This window comes from Pinus tabuliformis, chromosome J, assembly GCF_031772625.1.
Source record: "Pinus tabuliformis cultivar Carrire ecotype Pingquan chromosome J, CPIR1, whole genome shotgun sequence".
NCBI lineage: Eukaryota > Viridiplantae > Streptophyta > Pinopsida > Pinales > Pinaceae > Pinus > Pinus tabuliformis.
The window spans coordinates 124,040,905-124,068,510 of NC_142295.1; the positions used below are offsets into that span (position 1 = coordinate 124,040,905).

A 27,606-nucleotide genomic window follows, 5' to 3' on the forward strand; every position below is an offset into this window, starting at 1 on the left:
TTGCTTGATTTTGGAGCTCTCTTGAACTTTACTTCTTTCAATTTCACGCTCACTTGATTTATTTTTTAAAAGTTTAGGGTGTTGGCTATCATTGAAAATGCACCCAAATTAATGATTTTTACAATAAGTAGATGAATTTTTATGACTTTGAACTCAACCTCTTATCAATTTGACTTAATGACTAGCTTGGGTGTCAAGTTCAACCAATAATACACACTTTTTGTTACAATACAAACATTTCTTGAACTTGGACTCAAATTTACACTCAACTTAAACTATTCATAACTTAGACTCAACTAAAAAATGAATTTTTAAACCCCAAAATTACAACCTTATCATTCCAAAACTTGCAAACCTACCTTCACACAACATTAGACCAAATAACTAAGAACTTTGGACTCATTTTATATTACAATCTTTAAATTAACATGCCCGGATATAAAAGTTAATATTGCAACCCAAAAGCTACCAAAACTACTATGATTATTATTAAATAAGAATACGCGTCCATACTTGAAGATGTTCCACCATTTCACTTCAACTCATTCTCTCTCATCCAGCATTAGAAATTTCCATTCATTCTCTCAATGTGTTTTTACCCACATGACTCTCCACTTATATGAATTTACTTTTTCACTTTCTTGAAATTATCCACGTGAGCCTGATGCTTAAAAAGAATGAGTGGAAAAAGAGCATGGAAAATAATTCTCATCAATGAGTGCAAAGAAAATACTTGCAGATATAAGATAAACTCAAACCCATGTTGATCGAAGTAGAACCTTGCAATCCATGGAGTTGTTATTTGTTGAGCGTATTCCTTTACGTCTTCACCACACCTTCATCATGTAAATGTTCTCTTTCAAGGTTGGGGTATGCAACAGATATGTAAGCTACCAGTATAAATTCTTTGGGCACAACAATGTCTCACTATGAATCTTCATCATGCATTAGATGGTGGCTCCTCTTCAAGCACCTTCACTCCTTTATGAATTCCGTTCAGTTCCCTTGAGGAATGGAACATTAGCTTGTCAAATGTCTCAAATTAGTTTTGGTGATGTGAAAAATGGTCTGCAAAGATTCATCGTATGAATAATTTTTCAGTCATACACTGAAATCCTCTTGCTAGCCAACATTGCACCTTTAATATATTACTGACGGGATGAACTAGATGGACTACTACATACCTTTAATTCTTCTACACATACCTTTAATTCTTCTACACATACATGCAATTCTCCATTGAAAATAAATCAATCGAAAAACTAATTGCTTCTTCACGATGCAATAGCTATTTCTGTGAAATAAAGAAAATTCGTTACTTCTTCAGGATATATTCAACTCACTTGATAACGAACCATAATTTTTTTGACTTTGATCTTCTGATTTTGTAGGAAGTTGAAACTGCTTGGAATAGTCACCTCCTTATGTAGTGGCTTCTAGTCACGCAGTTATGAAAAAATTTTGGTCCAAAGCAGGTTCTTTTTTAACACTTGTCCTCCAACAAAAATAAACAGATCTATACGGGGCCTCACACGGTACGAGCTTTCACTCCGAGTGCTTCATAGTTCTGGAGTCCTTTTTGACTTTGATTTGTAGCAGTATTTTGCAGATCCATGAATCAACACATAGCACTTTAATCAATGCTGGTGTTCCAGGTTTTTTTTCGGACTGAGGGGACGGGGGGCCTGGCTATGGGCCGGAAAAATTGTAGATGTTACCAAAGAAAATGCTGGTATTGGAACCTCTGTAGCTTAATCACGGAAAATAAATTTCTCTCTATTTTCACGTGGATCAGTCGAATAGCTCCACACAGACAACGGGCCACCGGTCAAATGCATAATGTCAACATGAAATGCAATTATAGATATCCTCCACATGGGTTCCTGCTACATAAGATACAGAGACAACGCTTCACCTCAATTATTGTCGCCTGTGCAGTCAACTAAAATTTTAAATCGTCGATACTATGGTGAAGCCTTACCACGGATCAGAGGCCAGAAGCCAAGCAATCAACTCTTTCAATGGATAGAAATTGATGAATTGAAAATACATAACAAAATTATAGAGATCGACTTGCACAAAATATAAATATTATCTTTCCAACAATGGACTATCACCAGGCACCAACTTACCCTTGCAAAAGTCCAAAATAAAATTTAAATTTTAGATCAAAAGAATCTTCTACGATTTATATGGAGCACCTTAAAATCATTGAATTATTCGAACCTGAACCAGCTTCTGATGCAAAGCAGTCTTCGGAGAAATCACAGAAAATAAAAATCTTTCGAGAAATAAAATTTCGGAAATACTTGTCTGTGACAAAGTGCACTCGGCACTCAAATTCGTCTTCTCTTATACCTTTCGGTGAATCTCTCCTATCAGCGCAATGATCCAATCCTAATTGTGCTAGGCGTAAATATTTCCACTTTATTTCTGCAGCTTCCAAAGGTAATAGATTACTTCATGCTTTTGTAAATTCCTAACGCTGGGGAAAGAGGAATTGTCACTTAACCAAAGTACCAGATTTCCTTTTCCATGCGAGGCTTCAACACTTAATTAAAAGAATTGCGCTTTTATACTACTAATAATTACTCCCTTCTGGATTCAATTGCGAATACCTATAATGTGCAAATACGTGCAAGACATACCTTTACTGTAGAGTTCAACCTATTGTTCCAGCTCTATATTTTCCAGCCACGCAAGCCGACACTCCACTCTACGCACTTTTGTTATTTCTCTACTATGTAGACTACTGGCCTCCCGTACAAAAAATATACTATGGTGGTCTCTACACATCACACAACTCGATTCACAACATCCTCTCAGTTAGTTAATTCACAACATTTGGCTTCCATGAACAATGTCCACCAAAAAGGAAAATTGTTCGTGTTCCCATTATCGCAACATTATCACCATCATCATCGGCTATGCTTGATTAGATGTTGGATATGATTTATAAGATTGTGCTACAATTTTCTTGTCTCATGCCTCACATTGGCTCCGATACGAATTGAAGATAATTAATGAAAAACAAAACTTAATACAAGAGACACAAACATGGTGGGAAATGTTTTTAAGCTTAAATTGTCTATTCACAAAGAATGATGATACAATATTTATACATTAAGGTATGTTTCGAGATAGTTAGTTTATCTTGGACATGCAATCTCTTGGTTGAGTGAATATCTCAATCACACACTAATCTAGGAGGATAACTAGTTAGAGAGAATCTCTCAACCAACTAGATGTCAACAAACTCCCATGTATTAACACTGGACTCACTCTAGAATCAAAGACAAGTAGGAATTATATTTTCCAAGTTTCATAATTTTATTATTTTGGACTTATTGATTGTGAGTATGAGGCTAACATGAACCCTTGGTGGGTTGCGTTACTAGTCCCTCGAAGTAGGTTGGAAAAATGACTTGGAGCCTTGGAAGTCTATGGGTTGATTTACTAGTTCTTTGAGCCTTAGATTGATTCAGCCTAATCTATGGTTGGGTGGTACGTAGAGGTCCCTGACTTGGTTGATATTTTTATATATTAATAAGATTTATCTTCCTAATGTGATTTATGAATACTTGTAGTGATTATGTCTCTGATGTTATGGCAGATTTGATACTGTTTCTATACTTTTTATTTTCTAGTTATATGGTGGTTAGATGATGTGTGTTAACTATGGCTCTTGTCACGATTTGTTATGTTATCAAATGGTTGATGTATATACAAACTAATAAGTGTTATTTCATCTACCTAAAAAGGGTTTAGAGCCTTCTCAATGATTCATAGATGAAGACTCTCAATTTATGAATTGATATGCATTCATGATCTATAGCGTACATGTTTGCCATATGTTTGATAAACTGTTTGTTACAAATTACGAATTTTTGGGTCAAGCTCTTTCTTGATTTTTGATTAGCTAGCATTTTCAGTATCTTTGATTACATTCTGGAAAAATTTCATGTAATTATGGCTAGTGGTATGGACGCTGGCTTGAAAAGGTGGCACAAGTCCCAGGACCACATGCTCGAAACTGAAGATTTGATGCCATAACCTCATGGAGGAAAGACTTTGAGTGCATTTGGAGGCTCACAAACACATGCAGGAAGTGTCAAGGGTGCAGTTATAGGCCTAGGTTAGTGAAACAAGGTTCCATATTAAGGATTGACCACTTGTGTTGTTTCTTCATCTCCTTGGTGATATGTAGTCCCTATAGGATGTTAGTTTGTGGTCAGTTTATACGCCCTACTTCCTTAACTAGAACTAGGAGGTCGGGTTAGGTCATAGTGATACTCATCTTATGTTTACCTTGGCGAGCTAATGAATTTGGGTAGATGTGGGAAGGGGTAGCTAAAACTTTACTCAAAAAATGTCTTAAATATTGTCTTAAAACCCCCCTTTATGTAGTAGTTAACATTGTTCAGCCATAGTAAATCATGATCAACAATAGTTATATAATCATTAACCATAGTTGTTCATTGTCAAAACATAGTTAATGATGTTTAAATATTGTCAACACGGACATATATAGTCAATTGTGGTCAATCATAGTCAAAGAATTGTTAACCAAAGTGATTCATAGTCAAAACATATTTAGTGATTTATAAATATGGTGAGCATGGATAACCATAGTCAACTATGGTCAATCTTAGTTAAATAATCATTACCGTAGTCAAACCATAGTCAACAATGTTTAATAGTAGTCACACATGGTCAACCATAGTCTAACCACAATCACACATCATTAAGTATGATGACCATGGTTGATTATCGTTAACTATGATTGATGATAGTTAACTATGATCACCATGGTCAAACATTGCCAACCATAATTGACTCTAGTCAGCATGGTTAACCATCATCAACCATGGTCAATCATGTTAAACCATGGGCACCGTAGCTCAATCATGGTCATCGTTGGTCAACCACGGTCACCATGATCAACCTTTGAAAACCATGTTTAACCCATGCTCCACATGGCCAACCATGGTTAATATGGTCAAACATTCCATGAAACTATTATGAAGATAAATTCTTTGACACTATGGTGAGAAAAACTAGCATTACATTCTCACAAATGAACCAATTTGACAAACAAGCCAACATCTCATTATGACAAATATGTTGTGACATTGGAATGATACAAAAATTTACCCGATGTTGAAATGTGATAAGCATTGTAGAAATGCTACATTACATTGCAATTTATCCTATGTCTCAATGGCACACTAAAATATTAGTTAACCAAATTTATTAATGTGGTTGACTATGTGTCACTATGTTTGATAGTCAGCACTCTTCATAATTGGTCAAACATAATAGCCTATTAATATTATTTCTTAATATTAATAGTCAAACATAGTCAACAAACTTAGTCAAACAAAGATAACACTTATAGTCAATGCTTAAATGGTTGACCATGATCATGCATGGTAAACCCTACGTTTACCATATTTAACAATAGTTAACCCTTTTCACTCATAGTCATCCTCAATCAACATGACTCCCATATTCAATTATAGTCAACTATGTTTGGCAAAAATCAAATATTATCAACTTTAGTCAACACTTGGTCGATCATAATCTAGATTTAATAATAATAATATTAACATTAGTAAAGTTGAATAATAAAACCCATACAGAACATTACCTACATGCCAACTCTCACCACCATCCACCCATAAAACAGGTGTTCTCAACACTCTAGCAACCAGGGCCGTCCGTATTTTGGATAAAAATCACTTTGAAGATGAGAAGAACCATCTTATGAATGTATTCATAGAGAACGGATACAAAAAACACCAAGTGATCAAAGCCTTCAAGGATGCTGATAATCCTAAAAGCAAAAAACCACTAGATGATTTTTTAGGCAAGGTACACCTCCCTTACATATTAGGCACAACATATAAATTTGCACACATATTAAGAAAGAACAAAATCAGAACCACGTTCAAACCCATGAACACCATCAGCGGATGCCTAAAATCGGTCAAAGATCCTGTTGATCCCAAATGCCACAAAGGAGTTTACATGGTTCCGTGTTCTTGCGGAAAAACATACATTGGAGAAACTGGTTGATCTATCCATACTAGAATTCAGGAACATGTCGCCGATATGAAACTTAACCGCTCAAAAACCTTAGCTCTTGCTGAACATTCCTATAAAACCAATCATCGCATCTGCATTGAAAACTCTAAAGTAGTAGCCAAAATTGATCATTATCACCATAGAAAACTGAGAGAAGCCATAGAAATAGGTAAAAACCCTAACAACCTCAATCGGGATGAAGGATGGAAAATAAGTGATAATTGGATTCCTACTTTAATGTCCTAGAACACCCTCTTCTAACCTAACCTAACTTTCCCCCCCATTAAAACTCTTCTCACCTAAACACCGACCCAAACTTCCATCTCTTAAAATTAAAAACATTAATTTACATCTAAAAACTATAAACTATAAATCTTAGATTAACAATATTAACATTAATATTCATTAACATTAAAATTATAAAAACAAACATTAAAATTAAACTAGTGCCATTAACATTAGATTATTTTTAAATTCAAACTAATTAATTTACTCTAAGTAATAAGAACAAATCTAAAATAAAATCAATTATGAAACTAGGTAGTAACAAACATAATATAATTAATCATAAATAAATAAACAATAAATAAAAATAATTAAAAAAAATCATTTTAATATTAATATTGGAATATATTAAATATTCCTGTCACATAATTATAAACTTCTATATAACTCTAAACAACAAGAACAAAAACTAAAATGAATTTAAGTATAAAATAAAACAATAACAAACATAACAGAATTATTCATAAATAAATTAATAAATAAAATAAAAATAAAAATAAATAAATAAATAAATAAATAAATATATATATATATATATATATATATATATATATATATATATATATATATATATATATATATATAAAACTACATGAACATAAAATTAAAAAATATTAATTAAACAATTCAATTACATAATTAAATATTTCTAACTCAATTAAAATTATTTAAAAAAAAATTACAAAATAATCCCTATTTATTCAAATCGAAGGAGATATGTCCTACACAATTACTGATCTATCTTGATGATGAGCCATGGTGGAGGCTCGAAACGTCGATACAAACAAATCATAGATGCGAGAACTCTGGAAGAAAACAGCACAAGCACTGATCGCAGAAGCCTCAAAACAACAATAATAATACTAATATGTTTGGCCATATTATTAGCATTATTATATGATTGAACACAATATTAATAGTTGACCATGATCAAAATTCTGTGGAACTGTTATGAAGATAAATTCTTTAATGACATTGCAATGAAAAAATCTAGCATCACATTGTGCAAACAAACCAACGTCACATTGTGACAAACATATTTTGACATCATAATGGTACATAAATTTATCCAACGTCTCAATGTCACAAACATTGTCACAATGTTACATTACATTATAATTTATCCAATTGAACAATGTGACATTACAAAATTATTCAACCACATTTACTACTGTGGTTTACTATGTCTAGTTATGTTTGATAGTCAAAACTCCTCAAATTTGGTCAAACATAATCACCTATTAAAATATTGATTTATATTAATAGTCAAAGATAGCCAACCACATTAGTGAGACATAGTCAAACAATGTCAACCTTTGTAATTAATATTTAAATAGGTGACCATGATCAAACTTGGTCAACCCTATGTTTACCATATTTAACAATAGTTAGCCTTGTTTACTCAATTGTCCTCAATCAATGTAACTTGACCATATTTAGTTATAGTCAACAATGTTTTAAAAATGTCAAATGTTATCATCCTTAGCCAAGTAAGGTCAGCCTCATCTTGTCACAATCAAGATTTAAAAATGTTTAACAATAATAATATTAATATTGATAAAGTTGACTAGTAATGTTGTCAAAACTATCCTTGAAATAAATCATAGGCTCAAGATTTGGTCATTTTGAGGCATGACTCAGACTCGTCCTTTGAAACTAAATAGAATATTTCAATGCCCATTTTGAGTAAACTAATTTTATATCTACTTGATACATATAGACAAAGAAAAATAATTTGAAAGTTGAAAAATATTATTATTATTTTTATATGAAGTTAACACGCGTCGTTTAAATAAAATAATAAACAAATATATTTCAATGTTGTTCATAAATAAAATATACAATAATTGAAAATCTTTGGGAAAAAAATATAGTAATTGAAAAAAGAAAAAAATTATATGGTATTTGAATGATGTTTTGTTCAATATAATAAAGATGTGTACAAAGAGGTAATGTGCCATAATATTAACTACTGATATAGATTCATTTTAAAATTTTCATAAATCACGTTTTCAAATGGATTGATATTGAGTTGAAAAGTGACATATCAAGAATATGCATAAATATCCTAAATCTATGTTGGATACATGGTATATCAAGAACAAGCATAAATGTATTTTAGCTTTGTATCCATAAAAAAATCAGTCAAACTTTATATATGTAGGAGTTTGATAATTTTATTTCTTTTAAAAATTGGAATATCATAGAGATGGACAAAAAGAAAATATAATTGAAACCACACTTCTTATTAATTATACTGCTTTCACAACCATTACATATAGACACATAATGATCATTTCTCGGGAAATATAGATCCCAACAAACCAGATCTCACATTCTAAAAATAGTAAACCACCTTTATTGGACTAACTGTGACAATAACAACCTATACAACTGGAACACAACTTGAAAAACCTATCACCTTTGTAGACTCTTCCATTTCTACATTATTCTGAAATCACCCCTTAATGGACAAATGGATTTACTACAATGCCTAACTTCTTTCTACGTACTTGAAATTTCATCTTTCCAAGAGGCTTGGTAAAGATGTCAGCTAAATTTTCACTTGTATTACAATAGGCTAAGTTAATCTCCTGTGATTGTATCATTTCCCTTACAAAATGGTGTTGGAATTCAATATGTTTTTTCCTAGCATGATAAATTGGATTATTTTCCAAATTAATGGAACTTTGGTTGTTGCATTTTATGCTTATTGGACCTCTTTATTTTTCTCCAACATCTTCAAGAATCCTCCTTAACCAAATAGCTTCATAAGTTGCACTAGTTAAGGATTTTTATTCAGCTTCCGTGGGTGACAAAGAAATAGTTGGTTGTTTCTTATTGGTCCACGATCCCCAATCTTATATTGAATGCATATGTAGAGGTTGATTTTATGTTGTCAATATTTCAGCCCAATTTGAATCAAAATAACCTTCCAACTCAATGTCATATTCATTAGTATACACAATACCAAAATTAATTGTACCTTTCAAATATCAAACAAATCTATTTGTTTCTTTTCAGTGGCTTTCATAAGGCTTAGTCTTGAACCAAGTATAGATGCTGGCAGAATATGCTATATATGGCTTGGTAGTGGTGAGGTAGTTCAGACTTCCACCAATTGACAATATAAAGTTCCATTCACCTCTTTAGTTCTATCATCACTGTATAATTTAACATTCTTTTGTAAAGGAGTAGATACTGCCTTTCACTCAATCATATTGAGCCTTTTAAGAATTTCTCTCGTATATTTTCTTTGCATGTTCAATGTCATATCACATTCCCTCCAAATTGCAAGACCTAAACAGTAATGCAATTCACCGAGATCCTTCATCTCAAATAGCTATGATAACTGACTTACAATTTCTGCAATAAACTTGGGCGTACTATCAGTTAGGATAAGATCATCAACATATAAAGATATCAAAGCAATATTCTCATCTTCATATTTCTTAATGTACATGTTGGGATCACTTTTTCTTCTCGTGAAACCTTTCTCATAAAAGAAAGAATGAATTTTAACATACTAAGATCTCGGTGCTTGTTTTAGACCATATACTAGCTTTCTTTAACTTGCAAACAAGATGCTCATGTCCCTGCTTTACAAACCCTTTAGGATGAACCAAATAAACTTGTTCTTTTAAATCACCATTCAAAAAATAAGATTTAACAACTAACTGATGCATTTTCCAATTATGTTTGTAGTTAACGCAATCATAATTCTAATTGTGTTCGACTTAGCTACATGTGAAAAAATATATTCATAATCAATTCCCTCTTTTTGTGAGTTTCCTTTTGCAAGCAATCTAGCATTATACTTATCAATAGTTCCATCAACATTAAACTTGGATTTGTGAAACCATTTTCATCCTATGGGAATTTTATTTTTAGGAAATTATGTTAATTCCCATATGCCATTCTTCATTATAGAGTTATATGCTTCATTCATCGCATCTCTTCATTCTTTATATTATTTAGTTTCTTCATAACCTAAAGGTTTTACACTATTCATTACATGAAACACCAATGCATAATATTTATACCTTATAGGTGCTTGAATTTTGCATGATGACCTTATTGGAGTTTTACTACTTTCATCTTTCTTTCTGCTATGTGGAGTCTCTTCACCTCTTCTTGGAATGCCATGACTGCTTGATTCTTCTTGCTATTGAACCTATAAATGTTCGTGTGTTTGTTCTTGTTCATGTTGAACACTTATTTTTATTTTTAAATAATAATCAATATCATGTCATACACTTGTATTATTCATTTTATCACCTTCATCAACATTCTCATGAAACAACACATCCCTACTTGCAAGCAATCTATGTGAAGTAGGATCAAACAACTTGTATGTTTTTTTATCATCACAATAACCAATAAATGTATACTTAATTGAATTTGCAGCAAGTTTTTTTTTGTTTTGTTATCTTTTGGAATATGAGCAAAAAACTCTTCAATGACTCACTTTTGGTTTATACCCATAAAAGGCTTCAAAAGGTGTTTTAAGATTTAAAATTTTGGTTGGACTTCTATTTTTCAAATAAACAATTGTATTAATGGATTCAATGCAAAAACCATTAAAGACATTTTTCCCTTGAAGTATACTACGTTCACATTCCACTAGTGTTTTTTTTCCCTCTCATCAACTCCATTTTGCTGAGGTGTGTGTGGCATTGTAAATTGTTGTAGAATCCCATTGTTTTTACAATATTGGTTAAATGTTATTGTTTTATATTCTCCATCGTGATTAGATTTGAGAATTTTGATGCATTTGCCAGTTTGTTTTTCCAACATATTTTTGAATTTTTTAAAGTACTTAAAAGCATCACTCTTCCTTCTTATGGAATATACCCATGTATACCTAGATCTATCATAAAAAAATAAAAAATACCATGCTCCATTGCGAGATCTAGTTTACATAGGTCCACATACATAAATATAAATCAATTCAAGTATTTCCCCTTCTCTTCTTTCTTTATGTACAAGAAACTACTCTCTACATTGCTTCCCAAGTACAAATTCTTCGCATTCAACATGATCATTCTTCATAACATGAATACCTTCAATGATTGTTTCCCTTTGAAGTAACATTAAATAATTGAGATTTAAATTCCCTTTCCTTTTATACCATAACTCTTATGTTTATATTTCTATAGATGCCAATGCTTGGTGACCTGTCTTGGTTTCATCCAACTTATACAATCTGTTAAATCTGGTACCTATGGCAATAACCTTGCAACGATCTTGAATGTCTTTAACAACACATTTCTATTTAACAAATTCAACCTTCAAATCTTGGTAAAAAATAATATAAATATAAATTAAATTCTTTTTGATACGAAGAAGATACATCACATTATGGATCTGTCTCTTTTGTCCATCAGGAAAATTCACACCTATTGCTCTGTAACCTTGAACTTTAAGTGATATGTTATCTCCTAGATAAACATATTTTCCATCAATACTCTCATAATATTCATCAAACCAATCCTTATTACAAGACATATGGAGTGATGCACGAGAACTAATGAACCAAACATTCACATTATCAATCTTTGGAGGTAGTGCAGAATTAGAAACAAAAAAATCTAAGATTTTTAAATCCATTATTATTGAGGTCACTTTGTCCCCAAAAGTTCCATTATGCTTTATATTTATTTGTTTAGATTCATTATCTTTTCTTTTGTAGCAATATTTAGAGTGATGTCAAAGTTTGCCACAATAATAGCAATAATTGTTTCTCTTATCACGAGTTGGAAATTTAGATTGTCTCATACCTTTATGTTTTTCTTAAAACATACCTCATTTTTTCATCCCATGGCATACCTCTATATGGTTGTTTACCCTTTTCTACCAACACCAAATCTAAACTACTAGAGCCAAAATTTAAACTCTTCATCCTCTCTTCCTCCTGTAGAAGAATTTATGCCAATTCATCAAATGTAAGGAGCTTCTCTCTCATTCAAAGACTTGAAACAAAAATTTGATAATATTGCAGTAAGCCATTTATTGTGATGGTGACCAAGTCTATAGTGGACACCTTTCTCCTAACTTATCACTTAGATATTTGAGACAAGAAATGAAATTGCTTATATGTTCATTTGCTTCCATTTTTTTTAATTTAATTTGAAACATTACATTTAATTTTAAACATTAAACTCAATTTTAATTTATAATTAATAAAAAATAATGAAAATTAATTAATAAAATAATGAAATGTATTTTATAATCATTAAATAATTGACAACAAAATTTTTATTAATAATTTTTAAAGAAAACTAGGTATTAAAAATTAAAATTAAAATTAAATCATTATCTATTACTTCACTCTCCTTCAGCCAAAACTTGTTGGTTGTCATTCATTCCCATCCTAGCCCACATCTTTATTTATTGATCCTATTGAGTTCTGGGTTATTCACTCATGGATCTATCCTAATGATGAACCACAGAGGATGGGTCGAAATGTCCATTCCAAAAATATGAATGTGATGACTCTGGAAGATGACACCACATAAAATATAAATAGCAGAAGCCTCAAATGAATAAAGGATTAGTCTTCAAAATAAAATTTAGTTTGTATTTGTTGTTTGATACAAACCCTTGAGCACATCCTATGTCTCTTTTGATGACTTGCAATCAATGTTGTCCTTTATGGACACACAACAACATTTTTTCTTTCATTTCTAGTTTCTGGAAATCTCTAGAATAAAAGTTACAGCAGTGAGTTTGAGCTCATCCCTACTCACAATTAACCACAAATTATAACCCTCAAGAACAACCAACAACTTAAATTTCCAATTTCATAATTTTCTCCCTCATTAAAATTCATTCAAATAATAATTAACCAAAAAATAATTTGACATACTAACAAAAATTCTCTTTCTCCAATCAACAACTTCTATTAAAAAAGTATTCAACCCTTAAAACAAAACTTTTTAATTCATTATCTCTCTTTTTTTTACACCATTCACAAATAACACTTTTTACTTATTTAACTCTTTTTCACCCTTAAAAAAAACACCCCACACAATACTCATCACACCTCGAATACTATCACCACACCATTTTGAAATAATAACATTGGACCTTTTCAAAAGTGTTTTTTTTTTTTTTCTTCTTTTTCATTGTCTTTGTTTTTGAGACCAAAGTTAACTCCTTTCCGATAAAAAACAAATGATGGCCCGCTGCAAGCAATACCTTATTTGCTCCAAATAACTTCTGCCTGGAGGCAGCACTCGATGCACCGGCTACGGCTGCAGTCCGCGTGTAAGGTGGCTCCTTCTATTAATAGTAGTATTCTCTGGCCGGTCCTCCAGCGACTAGGACTGCAAGCACTTATTACAACTCAGAGGCAGCAGGTTACGACACCTGTGAACATGAAAGCTTTACGGTTTACAGATCGATCAGAACAACACGCAGCAACGATGATAGTGCACATAGGGTTGCGACTCTCACATCAACAATGAATAGTTACGGTAGGAGAGAGAGAGCTGATGGCGATGATGCCACTTGCAGATCTGCAACACTATCTGCATAATCTTATCGTAGATCTGAGCGATCTCAGCCACCAAGACACAACCACTGATGAACACTGATCGCACACTCTCAGGTGGAATTGAGCCTCTCATATATCAGCCTTATAGCTCTCAAATCGAGGCCTGTCGATCTCAACACTCTAGCTCTATACTAAATTGGAATATTAGAAAGATGCACACAAATAACATATAATAGCAATCACACTTCTTATTGATTAAACTATTTTGACAAATATTACGTATATAGGCACACAATGATCACCTATCAGATAATCTAGATCCCAGCCATCAGAATCTCACATTCTAAAAATAGTAAACCACTTTTATCGTCCTAACTATGACAATAATAACTCAAACAAGTAAAGACAACTCAACAGAACTATCATCTTTCTAGACTATTCCATTTTTACATTATTCTAATAAATATATGTAAAATTAAAATAGATATCCCTACAAATAAACCATTTTTACATTATTTATTAAATAGATATATGTAAAATTAAAATGGATATCCCCTACAAAAAAAACTTGCAGAACAATCCTTCCATAGTTGTAATTCATGTCATAGCAGAACAATCCTTCCATAGTTGTAATTCATGTCATAGCATATAGATACTGGAAAGTGGATATGCAACTAAATTTTTTTAATGATCTTATCTCATTTATAACGGGAAAACCTCATTTATCGTATAAAATGGGATTGCTGTCGTTGTAATTTGAAAAGTGAATAAAGAGGAGACGAATTCGCTCTGAAAACACAATACTGAACGAACGTTGACATTGACTTGAATTCACGGAATTACACACGATAATCACTTAACGATAAAGATACGATCGGAGGCGCACACAGGACAAAGGCATCCTATAGCCCATAAACGACAATGACGACGGTGAACGGGCGGCTCTAGACTATTTATGCATAGGTAGACAGATCTAGAGATAACTATATTTAGCAGTATAAGTTGGGATTGGAAAGGAGATACTGCTCCACTTTCCTCAACAGGGCAAGGCTATCCTCCTTTATGTCTTTCATTTTTCCTTCGTCAGGTTGAACACCAGGAAGAGTTTCGTAGTTACAGGTCCAGCTCGCTACGCATCCCCCTTCTTTCCTAGGAACCAATTTGACCTCAAAGCTCGCAGAGCTCAGTTTGTTCCCCAGCGGTCCTCCTTCGATCACTGTATACTTGTACACAAAATTCTGCTCGTCAAGTTCATCCACTCGCTCCTTGACGAAGCTGAAATCCCTCTTACCTGTGACAGGAAAGTGAAATACCTTATAAGTGTAAAATAAGAAAATAATATTCAATCCCATCTGCCTCTGCTACGTTAATTCAAGCGGGGAAATAAATATAAGTGGAAGTATAATGATGTTAACGATGATATGTGATCAAGAGAGGAATTTACGGGAGTTATACCAGGGGTGAAGATGATATGCTTGACGGTGCCCACGCCTCCATCTCCTTGAAGTAAGGTCACAGAAGTGAAAACTTCGGGCAAAACCTTTGGCAAGAAGTTGTGGCTGTCTTTTGTTGTGGCGTTCCACAACCTCCTTGCCTCCACTTGAACCACATCTTCCATTGTTGAAGTCCCTGACACCATCTTCAACTCTCTCGCAACACAATAGTTATTTCTTCAATATTATCGCTCAAAACGAAAGATCCTTGGTCTCATCTGCACTAGACGAGGCGCTATTTATAGGAGTCGTTTACAAATTACCTTTAAAATATCTACATTAAAGAGAGCTCATAGGCGATGGCATGAGAAGCCACTTACATGTGATTACTTGTTATTTGGACTGACGGATGGCCGCACACAATCGCCAACTATTTGTGTCTTCTATTGAACCCTTGGCCTTTGTGGCCGACCAATAGTGAGCGCGCTGCTATCGAAAAGTCCTAAATGACAGCAAACCCCGGGACCCACTGTCTGTATCGACTTTGAAAAAAGAAAAATGGATGGATGTTTTTAGAACACATTGTGATTTCTTTTCTCATCTAATTATCTTATCCCGGTTCCGGTTCCGGTTCGGGTTCCCACCTACATAGATGATTCATGACAAAGGGAGGATACAACCAGATAACAAGAGAAGCCCTGCAATGGATAAGAAGATAAGCCATGGAATGGACAATTGATTTGTTTTTTATTTACAAACCCGATTCTTTCGTGTCAAACATGTTAATGGATCGAATGCATAACGTTTCCAACACCACGGACATCGGCGGTTTTGTCAGTCAGGGTCATTAACTCATGGGCCATCGCGATTTTGTCACCGAATATCTAGAAGAGTTCCAAAAATGTCAAAGACGCCATAAATCGCTTCTACGTTCACCAACGACGTGCCATTGCTACTGTGCAATGCATATATTTCAAATTCACTTTTCTGTCTATATATATATTCCTTGGGTTGAAAAAACCGGATATACCCAAATAATCCTTCCGTATGAAAAAAAAAAATAACTATTTAAATAACATAAAAATAACATAATATCTACGCAGGCCACAATTTTGCATAGAAAATGATTTTTTATCTAGAATTTCGTAAAAAAAAAATTCAAAAAATCTAATCATATAAGGGTGTTTACTTTGTATTTAATAATGAAAATGAATTTAGTATCGTGAAAAGTTTAAAAGTACCTAAAATTCTTAATAACTGTAACCCAAATATCACAAAATTTCTATTTAATTTCTATTTAATTTTTAATCAAAATCTTAAAAAATAAATTTCCATTTTATTCTCAACAAATTTGTAACTCTTTAAATTCATGCAATAATAATAGTATGTCTAGTCTATTATGGAATTGGACATCCATAATTTTTATTTGAATTTGCTTCTAGAATTTTATTTATTTTTAATAAAGGAATGGAAAAAGATTAAATGAAAATTAGTTTGTGTATATCTATATGGAAGGATTAGATTTCATGCTATCAGCATCTTGCACATTATGATTTAACAATTTTTTAATCAAAAGTGATATGTGTTGGAAGTACTACACACCTACATGTTGACTCTTAGTTAGAGCATGGGACTACATGCAAGATTCCTTCTCCATGATTTACTCTTTGATTTGCTCCTTCTTTAACTCCGCAACTGGTTAGTCCTTCTGCATGATTTCCTCTTTGATTTGCTCCTTCTTTAACTCCACAACTGGTTAGTTCTTCTGCATGATTTACTCCCTGATTTTCTCCTTCTTTAACTCCGCAACTGGTTAGTTCTTTTGCATGATTTACTCCCTGATTTGCTCCTTCTTTCACTCGACAACTGGCTAGTTCTCTCCGGAAGTTGTTGTGGGTGTTGAGTCTTCTCACTGATCACCACTATGGTGCATTACCTTGGGATCTTCACCCAGTAATGCTATATCATGAGCATTGTAACCTATTTTCTAATGAATCATTCTTTTGTTCTTTCGATTTTCTTTTAGTGTTTTTGCTCTACAAAGTTCTGTGTTCAACCTTTACTAGCTAGATTCAACTGTGTAGGTTTTCTAACACATTTACATGGTATCAGAGCCCACAGGTTGCTAGAGAAAAGGCACGCCAGTATTTTATTTTGTAGGTATTACATCTTGGAGATCGAAGATTGACAGAAAAATGGAGTTTCCCAAATCATCGATCCTAACACCATACAATTATCACGAATGGAAGGATCAAATGGCTCGATACCTTCATCAAAAAGGGTTGTACAGGATTACCATGGCTACAGAAGTGGAATTGTCACATACCCTTGCTTTACATATGAAGTAATTTTTTTTTTATGGTATTTAACTACCATGCATTGACTCTACATGCGTTCCACGTTAATATTCCTTGTGAATACAATTCTATAACATTTACAAATGTCAAAACCTATCGGGCAGCACGATCTAGGTTTTGCCTTTACACATACGTGTGGCTACACATATCCTTGTCTCATATCCTTAACACATATGCTTTCGTTTGCATAAAGGTTATAAAGGATTAAATTTTACTTCCCCTCAGGCATACACCCATTCCTAAGGTTCGCTGCTAAATAATCATATTCAAGTTAAATTAACGGCATAAAAGTATTCTGTGGTTGTAAACGGTTCATATGCAACGCACAGTATGAGTTGTCAACCCTTAATGGTGTATTTATGGCAATTGCTGTCATGCTCTGGTTTTCATATCCCGAGATATCTGAAGTTATAATACTATGTCCGGCCTTGGCTTCGGAATCCAGTTGGCGACACTAGCATCGTCCATTTGGATGGTTAGACGGTCAGATGGCAAGTTGCCATGTGCGCCCGGTGCTCCAAGCGCCTACGGCCTGACACCTCGGGCTTGCCATTTCGTGCCTGAAGTTTACCGAGCCCAACCGGCTATCGAACGGCGATTAGAAGTCACTGCGGATCGAGGGCTAAGACTGCGCCACGAAACGGTAAGGTGGATGAGGTATTTAATATTTGTGATCTCCTTTCGGCTCATTCTGGTTTTCATTTTCAGTGTGACTGTGTGCTGCTACAGCACTGTGGCGATTAGCTTGTTCCGACATTCTTTCGGCTTCAGCAAGCACCACGCTTTGGTTTCAGTTATGCAGCCTCTGCTATTCGGGTTTGTCTCTTCTTAACGCTTGTGGGTATCGGTTATATGGTTATGCAACACCAGTCTTGGTTATCGCCTGTACCAGTTTTCTTTTCTCGTTACAATCTTTCATTGATTCACACCAGGTTCTCAGTTTATGTTTTGGCTATTGTGCTCAGGTGGATGGCTCATCATTTATCCAACGACGATGAGGAACTTCTTCACTCTGCCTGCTAGCCCAATATCAGGTAAGACTTGAATGCCGCCAGAACTCCCTATGTTCGCCTTGTCCAGGGTAATGGCTGAACTTTTGTTCACTTGGGCAGGGATGCCGGGTATCACATTCGCGAGTTTGGGTCCCTGCACAAGCTCAGGGTTCTCCCTGTTGACAGTCTCCCTGGTTCTACTTTTACTTGTCGGGTTCCTTGCCCCTGCTTAGGCGAAAATCCTCTGTTAGGAGGCGCTACATGCTGAGCATTGTCTGCTTAGCTGTGACTCATTTAACATGTATAACTGTCTTTAGCTATATAGCTTGTTTTGTTTTGTACGCAGACAGTGTTTTGTTAAGCTATGGTACTGAACTGAAAGGGTTGGTTTCCTGGTTAAACTCGTTGAGATATATATATATAAGAGACACGAGAAACTCCGTAAGCTTCAGCTCTGTTTATAATGTTTCTTTTCGGTTATCCACCTTCTCTGCAATGGACTATGTTTACAGACTTAATGTTTTGATTTATAATATCTCCTCCTTCCGGTTAAAGCTTATTGCATTTCTTTCCTTTCAAATGATGGGTTCATGTATTCATATGATTCGATTTTAATAGCCTCTGCTGGCTAAGCGCCTGATTAAATTCGGCTATGGTGGCTCATCCTGAGCGGGGTTGTAGGTTAATCTTGGCTGTGCATATATATGGTTTCAGTTATTGTGTTCGTTCCATGGCATCAATGCGCTTTTGTTTATTTATCGTTTAACCATGAATGTATATATATTTCGTGCCATGCGACACTGTTACGCGGCTGTAATGAAAATGCTGTTGAGTTGAACTTGTTTTAATACCAGCATCCGGTTCATTCCGCGGTCCCATTGACCGAGGGTTAAGGTATCTCGTCGCCATTCTTTGAACAAGGTTATAGTTTAATTATATGAACTCATTGTTCTAGAAGTCACACCAGATTTACTTTCCGCGTACATTCTCTTATGAATATATGTAATTTACAGTCTCTATTCAACAGAGGGTACTTATATATTTCTCTTCAGTTTCTGAATATAGAAATTACTAGACTCTTGTTTCAGTTTCTGTATATAAGGAAGGGTTTACTATATTCTTTTCTTGTCCTAGAATTCTTGTTTCCGCCATGGTGGCAGAGATTTGTTTGTTATATCTACCCTTTTTATTTCAAATAGAGAATACAAATTCTGACTCTGTTGGTCACATACAATCTAGTATTCCTTTTCAAAGAAGAATAAACGAAATTACTTTCCACTGTTTCTATTCTTTTAACACAGAACCACGCAAGTAATTTCTCAGTTGACAGGTTTAGTAAGCCTTACCTGCTTAACAACAAACCTGTTTGTATTGCTTGTCAAACCACCCGTCCGTAGGAAGACCCTTCTCGGTCTTCCACCCCCAAGCACTTTCGCAGATCCTTTTGACTGCAAGTTCACTGGCTACGCCAGACCTCGCTATCTGATCCTAACCAGACATAGCGAATACAGGAAAATCTCTTTCCTTTTTATGCCATTTGATCACTACCAGACATAGCATTCTTTTTTTCCTTTTGCCATCTGATCCTTACCAGACTTGGCAATCTTTTTCCCCTTTTTCCAACTGGGGACTCCACTACCTCCTGAGGGTAGTTAGGGTTTTTTTTATTGTAACTGTCTTCACAGTTATTGACCCTTAATTAATTATATGCTCAAATAAAATAATGATAACACGATTTAATTACCATAATACTAGCATCAGAGTTTTTATATTTTTCAAATAAAGTTTTAACTCATTGTTACTTTACTATTTACCAACATTATCTTTTCACGAGGAGTATTACATCTCCCCCTCTTGAAGTTCAACATCGTCCCGATGTTGTTGTTCCTTCAAAAACAGTCTGGGATAAGTGTCCCTCATGCTCTGCTCATTCTCCCAGGTGGCCTCTTCAGGCCCAAAGTGCTGCCACTGCACTTTAACCTGGTTGATGACCTTTTTCCGCAGCTTGACTCTTCTCCAATCTAGGATGTTCACTGGTTCGACCAGGAATTCTCCTTCTTGTTCCACCTGAAACACATAATATCCAGATCAGCTACTTATTAACATTCTATTTCAGTTTATATTTATTAACAGCCTTCCCTTACCTGAATGTCCTGCCAACTTATTATATGCCTAGGGTCATAAACATATCTCTTTAAAACTGATACATGGAAGACATTATGGACCCGAATATGGCTGGGTAGGGCTAGCTGATAAGCTACCGGCCCCACTCGTGCCAGTATTTGGAAGGGCCCGCAATAGCGCGGTGCCAATTTGGCACAAGCATTCCATTGGAGAGTACTTTTCCTAGCTCGAATTCTGATGTACACATGCTCACCCACCTGATACTCTTTAAATGTTCTCTTCCTATCAGAAAAATTTTTCTGCCTGTCCTGGGCCATTTTTAAATTAGCCCGAACCCTTTTTACCATGACTTCCATCTCTTCCAACATCTCAGGGCCCAACAAGAATTTGTCCTCCGGTCCACCCCAATTGGAGGGTGTACGGCATTTCCGACCGTAAAGCACTTCAAATGGGCTCATCTTCAAGGATGCATGATAACCATTGTTATAAGAGAATTCTACGATGTGTAAATACTCCTCCCATTGCGTAGGTTGCTGCATCACATAAGATCTCAACATGTCTTCCACCACTTGATTTACTCGCTCAATCTGCCCATCAGTCTGCGGATGATACGCGGTGCTGAAGTTCAACTGAGTTCCTAGACCTTCAAACAAGGTCCTCCAAAAAACTGATGTGAATTTAACATCACGGTCAGATATTATTGTTTTTGGCAGCCCATGAAGTCTAAATATATTTTGCATGAAAATGTTTGCGATTTGAGCCGCACGGTAAGTGGATTGAACCGGTATGAAGTGAGCTGATTTACTGAGTTTATCTACTACCACCATTATAGAATCATTGTTCTTTTTGGATTTTGGCAAACCCGTAATAAAGTCCATGGTTATGGTCTCCCATTTCCACTCTGGTATGGGTAATGGCTGTAGTAGACCCGCAGGGTGCTGATGTTCAGCCTTAACCTGTTGACACTCTAAGCATCGCGCCAGGTATTCTATCACATCCCTCTTCATGCCTGGCCAGTAATACTCCTTCCTAAGCGAGGTGATTAACTTCTGATAACCTGGATGTCCTGCATAAGGACTTCTATGATATTCATCCAGAATCTTTTCTTTAATACCGCTCTGATTGGGTACATAAACCCTCTTCTGGTAACACAAAATTTCGGCTGCATTCAAGGTGTACCCTTGTTGTATTAGGTGGGAATTTAAATCCTGTACTAATTTCTTCTTCTGTAAGTAAATCTGATCGTGTGCAGCAGCCTCATCAATTTCTTTGTCAAGGGTGGACCATCCTTGACTAATACCAATTTCATAAATGCAATGCACTTTTCGGCTCAGTGCATCAGCTACTCTGTTCTCTTTTCCTTTCAAGTGTTTAATTTCGAAATCGAAATTTCCCAAAAAGTCCACCCATCTTGCTTGTCTCGCATTTAAGGTTGGTTGACTAAAGTAACTAGTCAAACTATGGCGATCCGTCATCAGCAAAAATTTTCTTCCCACTAAATAATGACGCCACATCTTCAATGCATGAATCACCGCGGTTAATTCCAGATCATAGGCAGAATATTTCTGCTCATGCTCTTTTAACTTCCTGGATTCATATGCAATCACCTTACCTTCCTGCATTAACACTCCACCTACGCCCTCTTTACTTGCATCCGTACAAACTACATATTCTTTTTCGGGGTCTGCAACACACAGCACAGGTGCAGTGGTGAGTAGGTGTTTGAGTTGTTCAAAGCTCCGTTGACAATCTGCTGTCCACTTAAATATTTTTCCCTTCTTTTGCAAAGAGGTAATAGGGTATGCAACCCTGGAAAAACCTTCTACAAACCGCCGATAATACCCAGCCAACCCCATGAAAGATCGGATATCAGCTACGTCCTTGGGTATTGGCCATTCCATTATAGTTTTGATCTTTTCGGGGTCTACAACTATACCCTCTTTCGTAATGATGTGGCCCAAATACTGGATCTGTTCTTTATAAAACTCACATTTGCTGAATTTACCATATAGCTGATGCTCCCGTAGTGTCTGTAACACTATTCTAAGATGCTCCTCATGCTCCTTAATATTCCGGGAATATATAAGTATATCATCAATAAAGATCAACACAAATTTGTCTAAGTATTGATGAAAAACACTGTTCATCAAACACATAAATGTCGCAGGTGCATTAGTCAACCCAAAAGGCAGTACCACAAACTCGTAATGTCCATAACGAGTACGAAAAGCTGTTTTGGCGATGTCCTCATCTTTAATTCTGATTTGATGGTATCCCGATCTTAAGTCGATCTTTGAGAAGATTGTCGCCCCCTTCACCTGATCAAACAGCTCATCAATGCGGGGTAGTGGATATTTGTTTTTAACTGTCAATTTGTTCAGCTGTCTATAATCTATGCACATGCGCAGAGTTCCATCCTTTTTCCTAACAAATAGCACAGGAGCTCCCCAAGGGGATACACTGGGACGGATATACTTCTTGTCCAACAACTCTTGCAACTGCATTTTTAATTCAGTTAATTCTGGCACACTCATCCGATAGGGTGCTCGGGAAATTGGGGCTGCTCTGGGTACCAATTCGATGGTGAAGTCTAAATCTCTTTTGGGCGGCAGCCCTGGGATTTCTTCAGGAAATACATCTGTAAAATCTTGCACTACCGGTATATTTTCCATAGTCGCAATTTTATCTACAGCCCCTGCGTACCCCACTTGTACTGCATAAATCTGGCATTTCTTTCGGACACTTTTAACTAGCTGTGAGGCCGTAATTGGCCGAATCTGCACTGGTTTCTGGATGCCTTGAATTTCTTTTTCCACTCCCAGTTCATCTCGGTAAGAAATTGTTTTCGTCTTACAGTTAATTACAGACCATCGCTGTTCCAACCAGTCCATTCCTATCAGCACATCATAGGATCCAAGAGGGAGTATGTTCAATTCTGTTGTTATTGTTTGGCTAGCTAACCTTAATGGACAGTTGCTAACCGTAGTCAGTACTCGTCTTTTGGCCCCAGTGGCCAGCTGTACTAACCAAGGACTTTTAAACTTAATAGTTTGCAAATTACAGCTTTCCACAACTTTAGGACTCACATAGCTTAAAGTGGCTCCTGGGTCTACTAAAATAGAAACAGTTCGATCAAAGATCTTACCTTCGAACTCTATCATTGTTGGCTGGTAATCAGCTTGTCGATCCTCAAGTGCTGCATTTATTCTGGGCATGGATCGGGCTACATCTCCTACTGTAGAAGCTTCATAAATCTGGGACAACTGATCGCTTTCCTTCCGATGAGGGAAATTTCTAATATAATGGGGTCCACCACAACCCCAACACTGAACCGGTGGCCTAGCTGAGCCTTCATTATCCAATCTAACCTGCTGTTCATTATATTTAGATTCAGCAGGAGGCTTAAATCTGATCTGATTTTTAGATGGATTTCTAGTGCTGGCCCCTTTCGAGAACCCTTTGTGAAAACTGCTGCGAGTTCCCTTAGTTCCCCCAGCCATTCTGCTGCTCTTCTTATCTGTCCAGCGCTTCCCAGAATTTTCTCCTTTTTGTTTGTTCTGCTGGTAACATAGTCTCGCCTTCCTAATTGCTTCATCCATCGTCTTCGGATTATCAAACTATATCCTTTCTCGCATTGCCAGAGGTAGGCTGCTAACAAACCGTTGTACTTTAGCCTTCTCCTCACGAATATACAGCACATAACGAAGCAGGGACGTGAATTTAGTTACAAACTCGTCAATGGTCTGCTGTCCAAGCCGCAGATCATGAAATTCTCGTGCTTTTTCATCATAAAAGCGTTCTGTCAAGTATTTCTCCTTAAAATATCTTTGAAAAGTCTCCCAGGTCACATCCTGCTCACTCAACCCCCACACCATCTTGACCTCTTCCCACCATAGTGTGGCCTTGGCCTGCAGCTGGAATATTGCCAGCCGTGCCTTAAGATGGTGATCATACTCGTATACTTGAAAATACTTATTCATATTAATTAGCCACGCCTCTGCAGCTTCTTCTGATTCCCCATCGAAATGAGGTGGTTTAATCTTCCGAAACTCCCCTTGTAATTCCATCCGTGGTCTTTTTGGAGTTTGATATTCAGAAGCATTAACAGACTTCTCTCCTCGCGTCTCTGCCCTTTCCTCCGCTTCCTCCTGTTCAGTGTGATAGCTCTGTTCATCTGTTACTCGGGTCTGTTCAGGTCTCGGATGTGACTGCTGTTGATGCTGTTTATCGGATAAACTTTTCAGAATCCTCTCCTGCTCCATATTTAATCTCGCGTTATCTTCACGCAAACGGGCCATTTCGTCCTTCAGCTCCTGGACAGTCCTCAATATCGTCAAATCAGTATTGCGACCTTCTGCTCCCAGTTGCACCCACAGCTCAGGATTTCCCTGAGGTTGCGCAACATTATCTGGTTGGTCCAAATTTCCATGAGGAGCGCTACTTGCTCTCCTCATTCTGCTGCTACCTGCTTAAAATTAACTCATTAAACAGATATAATTGTGGTTTAGCATGCTCTCAACTTATTTGTCATGACACTATGTATATATATATATATACATTATTGTTTTTATTGAAATTTACCCAAAGGTCACAGAGTTGTAAACCTGGGCTCTGATACCAATTTGTCACATACCCTTGCTGTACATATGAAGTAAAATTTTTTTTATGGTATTTAACTACCATGCATTGACTCTACATGCATTCCACGTTAATATTCCTTGTGAATACAATTCTATAACATTTACAAATGTCAAAACCTATCGGGCAGCACGATCTAGGTTTTTCCTTTACACATACGTGTGGCTACACATATATCCTTGTCTCATATCCTTAACGCATATGCTTTCGTTTGCATAAAGGTTATAAAGGATTAAATTTTACTTCCCCTCAGGCATACACCCATTCCTAAGGTTCGTTGCTAAATATTCATATTCAAGTTAAATTAACGGCATAAAAGTATTATGTGGTTGTAAACGGTTCATATGCAACGCACAGTATGAGTTGTCAACCCTTAATGGTGTATTTATGGCAATTGCTGTCGTGCTCTGGTTTTCATATCCCGAGATATCTGAAGTTATAATACTATGTCCGGCCTTGGCTTTGGAATCCAGTTGGCGACACTAGCATCGTCCATTTGGATGGTTAGACGGTCAGATGGCAAGTTGCCATGTGCGCCTGGTGCTCCAAGCGCCTACGGCCTGACACCTCGGGCTTGCCATTTCGCGCCTGAAGTTTATCGAGCCCAACCAGCTATCGAACGGCGATTAGAAGTCACCGCGGATCGAGGGCTAAGACTGCGCCACGAAACGGTAAGGTGGATGAGGTATTTAATATGTGTGATCTCCTTTCGGCTCATTCTGGTTTTCATTTTCAATGTGACTGTGTGCCGCTACAGCACTGTGGCGATTAGCTTGTTCCGACATTCTTTCAGCTTCAGCAAGCACCACGCTTCGGTTTCAGGTATGCAGCCTCTGCTATTCGGGTTTGTCTCTTCTTAACGCTTGTGGGTATCGGTTATATGGTTATGCGACACCAGTCTTGGTTATCGCCTGTACCAGTTTTCTTTTCTCGTTACAATCTTTCATTGATTCACACCAGGTTCTCAGTTAATGTTTTGGCTATTGTGCTCAGGTGGATGGCTCATCATTTATCCATCGACGATGAGGAACTTCTTCACTCTGCATGCTAGCCCAATATCAGGTAAGACTTGAATGCCGCCAGAACTCCCTATGTTCGTCTTATCCAGGGTAATGGCTGAACTTTTGTTCACTTGGGCAGGGATGCCGGGTATCACATTCGCGAGTTTGGGTCCCTGCACAAGCTCAGGGTTCTCCCTGTTGACAGTCTCCCTGGTTCTACTTTTACTTGTCGGGTTCCTTGCCCCTGCTTAGGCGAAAATCCTCTGTTAGGAGGCGCTTCATGCTGAGCATTGTCTGCTTAGCTGTGACTCATTTAACATGTATAACTGTCTTTAGCTATATAGCTTGTTTTGTTTTGTACGCAGACAGCGTTTTGTTAAGCTATGGTACTGAACTGAAAGGGTTGGTTTCCTGGTTACACTCGTTGAGATATATATATATATATAAGAGACATGAGAAACTCCGTAAGTTTCAGCTCTATTTATAATGTTTCTTTTCGGTTATCCGCCTTCTCTGCAATGGACTATGTTTACAGACTTAATGTTTTTCGATTTATAATATCTCCTCCTTCTGGTTAAAGCTTATTGCATTTCTTTCCTTTCAAATGATGGGTTCATGTATTCATATGATTCGATTTTAATAGCCTCTGCTGGCTAAGCGCCTGATTAAATTCGGATATGGTGGCTCATCCTGAGCGGGGTTGTAGGTTAATCTTGGCTGTGCATATATATGGTTTCAGTTATTGTGTTCGTTCCATGGCATCAATGCGCTTTTGTTTATTTATCGTTTAACCATGAATGTTTATATATTTCGTGCCATGCGACACTGTTATGCGGCTGTAATGAAAATGCTGTTGAGTTGAACTTGTTTTAATACCAACATCCGGTTCATTCCGCGGTCCCATTGACCGAGGGTTAAGGTATCTCGTCGCCATTCTTTGAACAAGGTTATAGTTTAATTATATGAACTCATTGTTCTAGAAGTCACACCAGATTTACTTTCCGCATACATTCTCTTATGAATATATGTAATTTACAGTCTCTATTCAACAGAGGGTACTTATATATTTCTCTTCAGTTTCTGAATATAGAAATTACTAGACTCTTGTTTTAGTTTCTGTATATAAGGAAGGGTTTACTGTATTCTTTTCTTGTCCTAGAATTCTTGTTTCCGCCATGGTGGCAGAGATTT

General features: G+C 36.1%; 1 protein-coding gene across 1 annotated transcript; it reads right to left on the minus strand.

Moving 5' to 3' along the window:
• Nucleotides 1–14,660: 14,660 nt before the first annotated feature.
• LOC149225915 (major strawberry allergen Fra a 1.06-like) lies at nucleotides 14,661–15,593 on the minus strand. The gene is made up of 2 exons (XM_089377336.1): nucleotides 15,326–15,593; nucleotides 14,661–15,161 (listed from the first exon to the last, which is right to left on the minus strand). Exons 1-2 carry the CDS (start codon nucleotides 15,507–15,509, stop codon nucleotides 14,860–14,862), a joined length of 486 nt encoding a protein of 161 aa, XP_089233462.1. The 5' UTR covers nucleotides 15,510–15,593; the 3' UTR covers nucleotides 14,661–14,859.
• Nucleotides 15,594–27,606: the final 12,013 nt, after the last annotated feature.